This window comes from Thunnus maccoyii, chromosome 6, assembly GCF_910596095.1.
Source record: "Thunnus maccoyii chromosome 6, fThuMac1.1, whole genome shotgun sequence".
NCBI classification, from domain to species: domain Eukaryota; kingdom Metazoa; phylum Chordata; class Actinopteri; order Scombriformes; family Scombridae; genus Thunnus; species Thunnus maccoyii.
The window spans coordinates 22,377,410-22,390,128 of NC_056538.1; the positions used below are offsets into that span (position 1 = coordinate 22,377,410).

General features: G+C 39.5%; 1 protein-coding gene across 2 annotated transcripts in view; it reads left to right on the forward strand.

Annotated features, from left to right (window-relative positions):
* Window positions 1-12,625, forward strand: part of esamb (endothelial cell adhesion molecule b) — a 48,649-nt gene extending 36,024 nt beyond the window's left edge. For both annotated transcript variants that reach the window (XM_042414933.1, XM_042414934.1), the window contains 6 exons: window positions 2,032-2,177; window positions 3,207-3,408; window positions 3,829-3,984; window positions 9,251-9,373; window positions 9,497-9,626; window positions 10,876-12,625. In XM_042414933.1, coding sequence (XP_042270867.1) covers window positions 2,032-2,177; window positions 3,207-3,408; window positions 3,829-3,984; window positions 9,251-9,373; window positions 9,497-9,626; window positions 10,876-11,347 — 1,229 coding nt within the window. In that variant the 3' untranslated portion in view covers window positions 11,348-12,625. The remainder of the gene's footprint in view (window positions 1-2,031; window positions 2,178-3,206; window positions 3,409-3,828; window positions 3,985-9,250; window positions 9,374-9,496; window positions 9,627-10,875) is intronic.
* The last annotated feature ends 94 nt before the right edge of the window (window positions 12,626-12,719 follow it).

The following is a 12,719-nucleotide window of genomic DNA, read 5'->3' on the forward strand; positions in this document are numbered from 1 at the left end:
AGTACATCTTCAGCTGACATGGTGACTGCCTCGTTTCAAACTCATAACATGTGGAAGCCACAAACAGGCTTGGCGGAGATGGCATGACATGAATGATTAAATGCGAAGTGAAGCGATCTGCTAATCGTAATTTAGAGAACATAATGCATGCAGTAATGATGGCACACAGTAGTGTTGGTGGCTGAAGTGACCATGTGTTACATCATATCCATGTCCAGCTGAGCTCTTTTGCTCACGTGAGGTGAGAGGATTGAGCCCAGGATTGTTTAGGGATTAGCCAACAGGACTTACCAGATTCGGAGAGTCAGAAATTAAGGGACAGGAGCACCACAGCGGCGGGGTCACATTGTTCCAGAAGGAATAAGGAAGCACTGAGTCACTGCAACGAAACTATAATTCAAAGAACAAGTTCTGTCTCTCTGTCTGTCTCTGCACACAATCTCTTTTTCTCTCTCACACACACATACATACTTTCCTCCTCATCATCTGTGCAACCCCCCAGCCCAGCCCCAGCCCCACCACCACCACCAATCGCCTAATTCTCCTGGCTCTACACGCTTTCAGTCTGGAAAAGAAGGAAGGCGTGCTCGGCTGAACAGATGTGGAGATCTCAGCTGCCTGTCTATGGATCATAACATTTCCTCTCTCTGTATTCCTCTCTACCTCACTGTTTACTCTGCTTATCCATTTGAGTATATGAGGGACCCTCCTCAAAGTGTTTTCTGCTGTCGAAGGATTTAGTGGCACTAGTACTTTTTTCTTTGCGTGAGTTTTTGAGCCGAGCTTCAAACTGGAGACACAGACAGACACCGACTGCTGGGATCAGTTGATCCAGCTGCAGCTGTCCGGTTCAGGTGACTGGGCGCCCTGTGAGTTAGACATCCTCCTCTTTTCTTTTTAAATATCATATTTTTCTTTCTTTGTCATCACGTTTTATGCATAATCTTTGTTCTGTTGATATTTCCTGATCATCTTTGTACCTACCTTGCTTAGAGTTTTGCTAAAATCTTATCTTTTGTTACTTTTTAATTCTTAAGAGTAGCTTTTTTTCCTCAGATGAACTCAGAAAATGATATCTGTTTGGTGTGCATGTTGGGCTTTACATGCCTGTGAATTCATTGGTTGAGAATGATGTACTGGATGTCACATGCAGACCAGTACAGTTAATGAAAAATGATATTGTAGAACTTGTTAAATCTCAGTGTAAAGTCATAAGACAATAATCAGGCACTGTATGTGGAAGTTAATGAGATCTGCTGATGTGGGAGCTGGAGGAGTGAAGTCTTGTTTACTATCAGCTACTTATGATCTAATTCAGGTGCAACAGCAACTGTTACCTTTATTCAAGATTATTCAAAGCACAGGCCATTTCTCTACTTCTTGACTATTTTTTTTTCCTGCTGTCCATATGATCTGTATGCATGTTTGAGTTACCACACACACACACACATCAAGAAGTCAAAGCATGTCTGGGATTAAATGGTCCTGAGGCTCAAGGGGCATAACAGAGGAGATTAGCTGATATCACAGCTACATCATAAAATTCAATTTAATAACAGAATCCTTTGGGAAGGTTTATTGAGTTATTGATTTTCTACAGTTCAGAATTGTCCTGCATTTTTCTAATTTTCACTTTTTTATGCTACTTTTGTCTGAATGATTCTTTTCATGCTGAACATCAGACTCATTTGGCAACAAACAGCTAGCAGCAGCTCTAGTTTTGATCAGATATAGGAAAATTTTAATTGAACACACTTGTCCAAATATTCACAAAATAAAAAAGCAACAGATTTTATCCAATATGACACCTAAAGACATGCAAAGACAAAAAAGTATAAAATCAAATTAAAAAACAAACTTAAGTAGCATACAACATAAACAAGATGCATAAAGTTGAAGCATGGCACATGACAATCTAACTAAAAGTTAGTATAACCTATTTCCATGGTAGTCCAGGCCTGCCCCAAATCACGCCTCTGCTACATTACAGTTGTGACACGCATATTTAACCTTTGGTTCATGTTGTTCCAGGTGACACCCAGAAGGTGGAGATCCCCAGAGGAGAGATGGAAGTGGTTAAGGGCCAGATGGTGGTGTTACACGCCTGGTATAGCCCCAACTCAGACATTTCCAAAAACTCTGTCGTTTGGCACTTTGTGGGCAATGAATCCAAGCAGGTGAGACATTAACTGTGAGACACATCTGTAGATGATCGACTGTGTAGTTGACCCTGCTCTGACCTGTAGTGGAACAGAGGAGAGGAGAGTTATCTATAAACCAAACAATTAGAGCAGAAACAAATAATTGATTAATCAATGAGTTGAGCCAGAAAAATAACCATTTTGATATTTTGTAAGTTTTTTTAAAGCAGAAATGCCCAGAATTCTGTAGTTTCAGTCTCTCAAATGTAAGAATTTGCTGCTTTTCTGTTTTTGTATGATTTTAATTTAAAATATCTTTTGGGGAATTCTTGTTTAAGAACCAGCTAGACCTTTTTATATACATATATATAGGCCTACGTCACCTCTGAATTTATGCAAGAGGAAGCAAGCTTTTTTGTATAGCATGACACTGTTACATCCTGAGAAACCCATCTACAGATCTGTAAGGTGAAAAAGATGATCTGTAGAGATTAGGATTATTGCCAACACCACTGCTGATGTCTAATTCATAGCGGAAGGAAGGAAAGATGGATAGATGAGTGTTATTACTGAAATGGTACCGCTAATGACATTTCATCTCTACTTTTTATTGCACCTCCTACATGTAGCACGAACTGCTGGTGACACTGTACATATCTGCACATGCTGGGTCGTATATGTGTGTGTGTGTGTGTGTGTTTAGGGTCTTTGCATGATTAATATAATCTAAACAGTTTCAGTGTCCGATGCCTGTGAGCTTATCTCAAACAGAAAATCAGCCTAAAATTCAACACCACCATCTGTACATGCCAGGATTATCCTTATGAAGGACGTTGATTTCTGTTATATGGTTAAGCTGCACATCTTAATATGGCTGCAGCAAATAAAATTAAAAATATTTCAGTGAAATGACTCGAGAGATGTCTCTGTAGCACTTTATTTTCAGAATGTATTTTACTTTATGAAAACGTCTCCTCCAGGACAGAAATGTTGATCTAATTATTACTGATTAACACTGTAATGATACTGTTCAGCCGTTTTTAGTCAATTTTTTTTTCTGTGCAGGTGATAAACTTTAGCTCAGGTGAGGTTGGGTACGGCCAGAATGAATTCACCAAAAGAGTTGGCTTCAGTGTGGCCATGCCCTCAGCCAACATCTCCATCTCCATCAAGAACACCCAGGAATCTGACTCTGGACGCTACGTGTGCAACGTCATCATCCATGGAGGTCCTGGCATTTCTGGGGAGGTGCGCCTTAATGTCAAAGGTAATGGACCGTAGCAAGAATTTCAAAGGTTAGATTTAATCAGAAAAGGCTATGACACAGCTCACACACTTCCCCTGGATTTTGAAATTCAGGCAGTGAGCATACTGTATTTTAAAAGATTTTGGATTGGACCTGTCCTTCAAAAATCATATTTATGTGAGCAAGCTCTGTTCAAATAAGATTCATCTGCTGTTGAGGGATTCTCTGGGCTCTGAAGTCATTATGTCATCCTCCAGCAGCAGATGGAAACAGTTGGGGTCAAAACATTTAATTTTCTACAATATGGCTACTGCCTGTAGAAATCTCCACCTTGTTAGCCGTGGATTAAAGCCTAACATACAAGTTCAATAAGAGGTCGTTGTTCCTATATCCTCATCTTACATTTGTTAACTTGACGACGCTGTCTGTCTCTCTCTCCAGTCCCTCCTTCTCCCCCAGTGTGCACCATGACAGGGAACCCAGTGGTGAAGGGCAACGTGACTCTGAGCTGTAAGTCCAGTCATGGAAAACCTGTCCCTCAGTACAAGTGGACCAAGGCTGCACCCATGTCCGAGGTCTTCTTCTCGCCAATGCAGAGTGAGTATTTCCTGTCAACACAATCAGACATTAACTCTTATATGTATATGTGTATGTAAAAGGTTAGTTCACCCAAATTACAAAAAAAATATTTCCTCACCTCTAGTGATATCTACACGTGCAGATAACAAAGGTTTGTAGCACTTGCAGCATTTTTGAAAAAATAACATCCATCACCTCTTTGCAGAAACAGTGTCTCCCTTACTGCTTTCTACCAAATAAATTGTTCCTATGAAAACGCTGACAGAGTAACAAGGAGACAGTTTTTGTAAAAAGATGTTGCTGAGTTCTTTAAATTTACTCTCTCAAAGCACCGGGCACCACAAATGAAATTCCACACATAACCATGGCACCCGTGTGAATGCAGAAATCATAGAGACGGAAATGTCAAAACCAGGACAAATTAAATTGCATGGCTAGATATTACAAGAGGTGAGTGAGAAAATACGTAGTTTGGAATTTGGTTGAACCAACTCTTTAACTGATGGGAGACATGTTTCACATTAAATTCCCTGCAACCGGTGTCATAAATACAACTGAGCCACATTTTACACAAGCAGTCTCATCGGGCCACAGTAAATGTTAACTTCTCAAAAGTTATAATTTTCACCTTTTGTAAAATACGCTTCATTCGCTTTCTAGCAGTTATCTCATGCAACTTGACAAGAAAACAAATAAGCGTTTGTTTTAGGGCGACAAAAAAGTGGCATTTCATCTTTAGTTATGTATCAGTGTCCAGTAAAGAGAGATATGTATCAAACAGAAGCAGACATGGAAGAGAAATGATCTGTAAGCCTGTTTCCGTGCAGGTCCAAATGTCATGCACCTCGCTGTTGACCCTAACACCTAACATGCAGATAAGGCGGAGTCTGTGTCCTCAGGTCACATACTGCGCATGATCTTAAGTCCCAGACACAGCCTATGGGCTTTACTTTGCTGATAGCTCTTCCAAATGCACCTCCACGATATGCCATAACATGCAGCATGAAATCCTCTTTACGGATTGAGACAACTCAAACCACACAGCACATTCCTCTCACATTACTACTACTTGTAGATGTTTCCAGATCATGCAGCAGAGAAAACACCATCTGTTTCTGAACAACAGGACTTAGGATTGATTGAGTATTGACTTAACTGCTTTGATCTCTGGCTCTCATCTCTTTATGGCAGAAAAGTCCTCATACTCATAAAATGAAAACTACTCCCTCTGATTGTGCATTGACCCAGGCTTTTGCTGTGCAGTATGCTCACTCACTCCTACATCACATGTGTATGCACGCCCTCTTACATGCCACCGATAGATCGAGTTCAAACCATGTGCTCATCTTTTTTATCTGCACTGATGTATGCTCTCTCTATGACACTTGAACTCAAATCTCTTTCAGCAATCTCTCTCTCTCTCTCTCTCTCTCTCTCTCTCTCTCTCTCTCTCTCTCTCTCTCTCTCTCTCTGTTTCTCTCTCTGCTGATCCTCTCTCGGCACTCCTCATTTCCTGTTGACCTGGGTGCCCAATCTAACAAGCCCCATGTCATTACTTGATCAACCCCTCTAAGAGGCATAAGTTGGATTTGGGACTGAGAGTGCGGCAGATCTCGCTCTTCCACCCCCTCCCCATCAGTCTGTGCCATTCCTTACCTACCTCACACTCATGCTTACTCTCTCTCTGCCATCTTTCCTTCTGCACCAAACAAAAAAAAAACAAAAAAACAGAATGGAGAACCTGCCCCCAGCCCATGCTTGTCCTTGGGTTCATGGGTAAGGGTTTTCACTCATACATTTTTCCACCTACTTCCCCAACTCCATCCCTGCCTCACCTGCAAACCGTGACATCCCGAGGAGTCGCGGTTTCTGGAGTCAAGCCATTTTTCCTTGAACATGTCACTTCCCTGAATCACAGTCATAAGCCGTAGAAAAGCTTTAAAGGAAAAAAAATCAACCCAATTTGTAAGTATGCTCATAGGATTATGTTTCATAAATGATTACCATCTAAAACAGCTTGGCATACTGTAGGTGTCAAGCTAGGTGATAATCCCACTCAACCTTAAAGATTCACATTCTCCTTGCACACTCATTGATTAAATCAGCAGAAAAAAGCTCTCTAGGAATAACAGATGAAAATGAAAAGCAGGTGGTAGTTTATCTTCACTGTAATCATATGGAAAAATGAACAGCTGTTTTACATTGTAATACTTTCCTGAATATGTTCATTATTACAATAAAGAGACTTGCATATTTTACCATTTTTTAAAGATGGGTTGAATTTATCCTTTAAATCTTTGCAGTATGTGAGTTGTGTTAGATTTAGCCTTCATCCTTTTGCATTCATTCATCTTTTTTATTGTGCGATATATATATATAGACCGAGAGTATGCTCTGCCCTGAAGTCAGTGTATCCAGGCTGGTTAGTCTAGCGTGATCTGAAGGATTTTTTGACCATCTGTCTGAACCAAAGGCCTGGTAACAAATCACTATTTAGAGGTCATAGTAGGGCTGAATAGTCAATTGACAGAGGATGAATCGCCAACAGTTTTGATCATCTATTAATCATTTCAAGAAATACTTTGATTTTTTTAGAAATTTTAGAAAATACGCTTATTTGCTCCCTTGCTTATTTGTTACCAAGAGCCTGGCTAGTCATTTCCCCCTGTTTCTATGCCTAATCTAAGCTAATCAGCTCTTGCCTGTACCTCCACATTTACTGTACAAACATGAGAGTGGTACCAATCTTCTCGTCTAACTCTTCACAAGAAGGAAGTGTTTTTACCAAAATGTCAAGCTATTCCTTTGACCTATTTATCAACCAAAAATGACAAACATTATTTTGATCCAGCCTCTCAAATTTGAGGATTTGCTGCTTCTCTCAGTTTGTATATTTTTATTGTAAACTGAATATATTTGTGTTTTAGACTTGGTCAGGCATCCCTTTGGGTGTAATCATTAGTTGCAGTCTTAGTCCAAAGCAACAGTTTAATATATAAACTGAGAGTGGCATGTGGATGCAATGAATGAATAATAAAATCAGATACATTAATGGACAAGCAGATTTGTTTTGTGTAGTCCTGTTTTAGTTCTGTTTCCATATTGTGCCCATTAGATTGCAGAAATTTATTAGAAATGTAGTTCTTAATCTTCATCCATTAGGCCTGTAAGAGGAAATTATTGTTAATGGGTAAATTACAGTAATTACTGCATCCATTTTCCTCTGACATGAAATAGACATCGACTATGTGTATGGATTTTTATATAAATCACAAAAAATGAATCCACTGTAGCTTTGACAATATATAGCGCCATGTGAGGTAGCAAACTATACCATGTGCTCTATATAGAAATGCTGCTGATTTACATTAATTACATGTCATGTGTCAAGGCTTTGACAAATGCTGCTCATTGACCTTGCAGTGATGGCAGCATAATATGAGTAATGCTCCTGTCTTGATATGAAGCAGCTAACCACTGCAGTGTCAGATCCCCTCCAGCTCTGCCGCTGGAATCTGATCGCCGTACAGGCTTGAACTCGCTCCAAACTCAGCTCAAAGTCAGCTGATGTTCTGCTAATCTGTCACAATTGGGTTTGGTTCTCCACAGCTGGTTTTCGAGCCCAGGGATTAAATAATCGGAGAGGAATCTGCAACTGTTTTATTTGGCACCCGCATTTATTTTGATCTCCAAGGCCCGGTTGATAGGTTAAAAATAAGGCATTTAGCTATGATCTGTAAATAAATACCATTTTTTCTTACTTTCCATTGGGTAAATTTAGTGTATAAGCAGAGTTTTTACTTTGTGATCATGTTTAGCCACAGCAAGTAACATTTTCAGACTTTTTCATTCAGTTACACTTGTTTTAGTTACTAAAATCTAAAGTTAGTGGCAAATATAGTGTAGTCTACTGTTTGATTGTGGTTTGTGTGGACCTACTGTACCTACATGAACTCACTCCTAGTGGTGCAGTAATGTAGCAGATGGTCCAGACTAGTGTAACAAAACAATAAACCCAGTCCATGCTTCACTCCTCCAAACTTTGGGATGAAGGCAGCTGTTTAGACACAATGATTGTTCAGGATTTTCCGCTCTCTTGCATTAATATGTTGCTCGCTGGCATCATGTGAACCTTGACCTTTCATCTGGGATGATTTGGATGAGTCCCTGGGTCGCATTACTTCTCTGAGTGTGACAGACAGGCGTGCATAAACGCATATAAGACATCACCCACCCGAACAACAATTTAGAAGGGCGATTCCACAAAACAGATGCACAACCACTGTCATTTCCTTACCTCCCCACGAAAGCAAAAACACATCAGATGAAGACATGCTGGGATGTGACGTCTAAGATTGGATTTCAGAGGATTTGTTGTGATAAGTCCCTCATAAAGCTTGTTTATTTTTCTACAGCCTATGTTTGCAACAACACAGCATTTTAAAGCCAGATGTGGCAAGAGGAACAGATTGTGTTTGAACAGCAATACCCAGTTGTGAAAGCACTGTGATGGATGCTCACACTTCTCATACTGCTGGGTCATGACCTTAGTGTGAGAAAATATTAAAGCAAAAACTGCTGACAAATGTTGTTATGTTGCAAGACAGCAGAATCATCTGCAGAACTCTGCGCTGTAGGATTGCACCAACAAAAAAACTGTATACAGTAGGTATTGGAAACGGGCCAAAAGTGGATTAAATTCTGGAGAGCGGCTGGGAATCAGTAACTAATGCTTCAACACTATCATGATATGACCACAGTAATGGTATCATGATATAAACAACTCTGCAATACATGATATCTGTTTACATGAAGAGGAAAACACCACTGAAATTAGAAAATACATTTTCATCAAGCAAGATTCACTACATGTATGCATTGCATTTTGAAATACTGCCAATGTCACTAAATTTTACAAAGTGTTTTAAGTGTGTTAAGCTTTTTTTTAAATAAGCATGGAAATCCAAGTGCAAAAAGCCATAAATACAGTTCAATCTCTGGTGTGAAATAATGTTAATTTGCCTGCCACCTGTACATGATCTATGAGAGATTTGTTAAGATTAATTATCAAAATGTATGTGTTCATTATTGTATTATTGTCTGTAGGGTAAATTTGTGTTTGCTACTTTGTTGATATATATTTAGCTCCCTGTGAAATATATTGTGGTACAACAGTTTAATGTATACCTGTATAGTTTTCTTAGCTTGTGCCTCCAAACCCATATGCACAGATCACATAAATATATGATTGTAAAGTGTGTATAACTGTGTGGTTGTTTTGCAGATGAGAGACAAGGCACCCTCAGGCTGAGCAACCTCACTAAAAGCATGTCAGGGAAGTACATGTGCCGAGCCAGCAACACAGCCGGCTCTGACAGCTGCTCCATTAACCTGGAGGTTATCACCTGTGCGTGCACAGTAAAAACTCTATTTTTACTCCACCACACACCAGAGTATTCAAGAGTGTTTTTAAATTACACTGCTGTGACTCTCGTTACGTGTGAATACATTGTGCACTCCTGTTTTCCAGCTTCCAATGCAGGCATGATTGCAGCAGCCACAGTGGGGTCAATAGTGGGACTGGTCGCTATGGTGCTCTTCCTCATATTCATACTGAAAAGGAGACGAGACACCGAGGAGGAGATAGCCAATGAGATCAAGTGAGAGTTTCACTTTATAGTATGTGTGATGAGAATTTTTAAAAAGAGCTTTACTCATCCGATTAAATGTCTTATGTCTAAATGTCTGTTATTTATTTGTAATAAGTATAATAAGGGAAGAGTCACATAAAAATCTGCAATCTACAGTACAAGTTATTTAGTGTTAAAGCCCAGTGCCTATGTACATAGAGTGTAAAACATTGAAGTAACGTTATTAAAGGTGTCAAGTGAAAAACGTGTATTATTGTTTTATAGGTACCTTATGGACTTTTCTTCTAAACATTTGCATCCAAACTCTGTACTTTATCACCAGAATACATTGTTTGTGTCATTGAGGTCTAGAAAATGTGTTGAAAGCATTTCTTTCCTTCATAAAAAATTTCTCTGTTTTCCCATGTTTCTTTCATTTCATAAGCTGAGAAAAACAGCCGCTTTCACATCTTTGTGACAATGCATTTTTTAAATAATCTAAAGGGTTTTAAAATTATTTATTTACCTTAAGAAGTATTATTATAATTTTATTTCCTCAACCCTTTAGTTCAACTGAAAAATAAAAAAATCCTCATATTTGGAGCTACATGGTTTTTCCTGGACAACAACAGTTTTCTTCCCAAGTTATTCCATTGTCCACTGGTGTGCCCCTTTATGAATATTTTAGACCTACATTATTTACATCCATGTTTCCCTACCCTCGCAGTCTTTTTCTTTTCCGCTTTTTGTTGACGCATCCCTTCATTCTTTGACCTGTTACTACCACCAACCATTGATTAGTTGATTAGTGTGACACAAAACGACGTCATAAAGCTCACACTCCATTTTAATATCACGGTCAGACTTTCATTTTTGAGCCTCGCCTGCTGCTTCTCATCCTCATGCTCCCTTTCTGCATCTTGTTTCACTTGTTATCTTCCGCTTTGTGTTTTATGGCTTGCATGCCTTACCGTACATGTTTGCATTACCGTCCTCTGCAGTCGGCAGGAATGTGTATCATGTCACCTGCATGCTCTCAGGGTTACATGTACATCCTTTTACATATGATAGTAAAGAACGAGATACAATCAAAACAGGGACAAGCTCATCATAACATTGTTCCATAGCAAATTCCAAAAGGTACCTATAAGTAAGCAAGTAAATTTCTCAAGTTTTTTTAAGTTTTTCATTTCATTTTTTATGATTTTCATTAATTACAGTGAGTGTTCTGTGTTCTCTGCTTCTCTCTCACTCTCTTCTCTCTCTGTCTATGTCACAGGGAAGATGCTCAGGCACCAAAGCGAGTGTCGTGGGCAAAGAGTAACACCGGCTCAGACATTGTGTCCAAGAATGGCACGCTGTCCTCCATAGCCACCAGTCCTCGGCCGAGAGACCCCCACCAGCCCAACTTCCACTACCCATACTCCCCCACATCCGCCTCAGACACAGGCTCAGTGATCAATGCCTACCAGCTGCGACCTGGAGAGGCAAACACCTTACAGGGACTGCCGGGGTACAACATCGGAGCAACCCCTTCACGTAAACACAAGAGGCCTCCCAGTACGAACGGGGGCCCTCCACAGGTTCTCCGGAGCCCAGTGGTTGCCATCCCTAACAGGACTGAGGGGGCTCAGCCTCAGGTGCCACCTCCACTCACTGTGTCCCCACAAATCAGCTCTTCCACTCTGACACGCATGGGAGCTGTTGCCGTCATGGTGCCTGCTCAAAGCCAAGCTGGCTCACTGGTGTAGCCAGCAGAAGCATCTCTGATGGGAAATAAAGGACAGTGGTTGAGGATGGAGAGAAAGTATGCCTTGTAATGGAAAGCACTTTCTCCATGAAACCTGAAAAGGTGTAAGAGAAGAAAATGTCTCATAGCTGGTTTGTGCTTCATTTGCACAAACGCTCCCTTCCCTCTTCTGTTCATTCATTCAACTGACTCAGTACAGTGTTCTTCATTCCAGTTTCTTTTTTTATGCTGCGTTGTGGCTCACCACAGAAAAATATATTTTTATTTACACGCTTGTAAAGAGATCTTTAAAATGGTATCCAATAGTGTTATGATTATTACACTGTATACATGAAATACCAGTTATCATAAGAGAGTTGTGTTCATTTAATGCCATCAGTCTGAGTACTGTAAACCAGTGGTTCTCAAACTTTTTCACATCAAGGGTCCCCATTTGATGAGATTTTTGCTTTTAGATGTGTCCTTACAGAAAGCGTATGAAATCCATGACCAGAATAGTTAAACATTCTGTCATTGTGTTAATTATGGATGGAATTATAGTGGAAATAAATTATTCCTCTTTTTGCTGGGGACCACCTGGAACCCCTCAAGGACTCTTGTAAACCACAAAAAAACAGTTCAATTTGCTAAGAGTTTTGCAGTTTTTGCAAAATGTTACATTTTGAATACATTTGTATTATATATTAATAAACAAAACCTGAACACGTTTCCATAAATTTCATTTCTATTTCACTGTACCCAGCTGTTTGTGGAGCACTTTTCAGTTCACTTCTCTCAGGCTAACTGCACTAGTTCAGAGCTAAACCCAGCAAAATCACAATTCAGGTATTTCAACAAAAACAAAATCATTTGTTATATTTCAAAGACTCACTTGCTTTGTCCCTTATTTACTTGTGCTCACCTGACAGTTGTTTATTTCAGCAAACACTGTCAGTGTGGTGTCATGACGCTATTGTCTACTGAGAGAACATACTGTATGAATTTATTGCCTGTTATGGTAGATGGAATGTAACCAAAATAGTGAGTATAACATTGTTGAAATTGATGGTTTCTGACTATTTTAAGGTGCTTGATATAACTTGATATAATTACTGTAAACATATGAGGCCATGGTTGAGATGTAATCTACCAGTCTTACTGCTGATGGTCTTGTGTGTTTCATGGTAATTATTAAGTCTTGAAATAATGTGGCAGTCATTTATTGATGTTGAAAGGCTACATGTAGCACTTTTAATGCAGTTTTGATTGTTCTTTTTTCAATAAAGTGTCCTGCAGTGTTTGATTTTAGCATGATTTACTTAAAATCACTTCACTTAGAAGCACATTACTACTAATGCAAACAATTCATACAAGTGGCAGAAATCTTAAAAAAT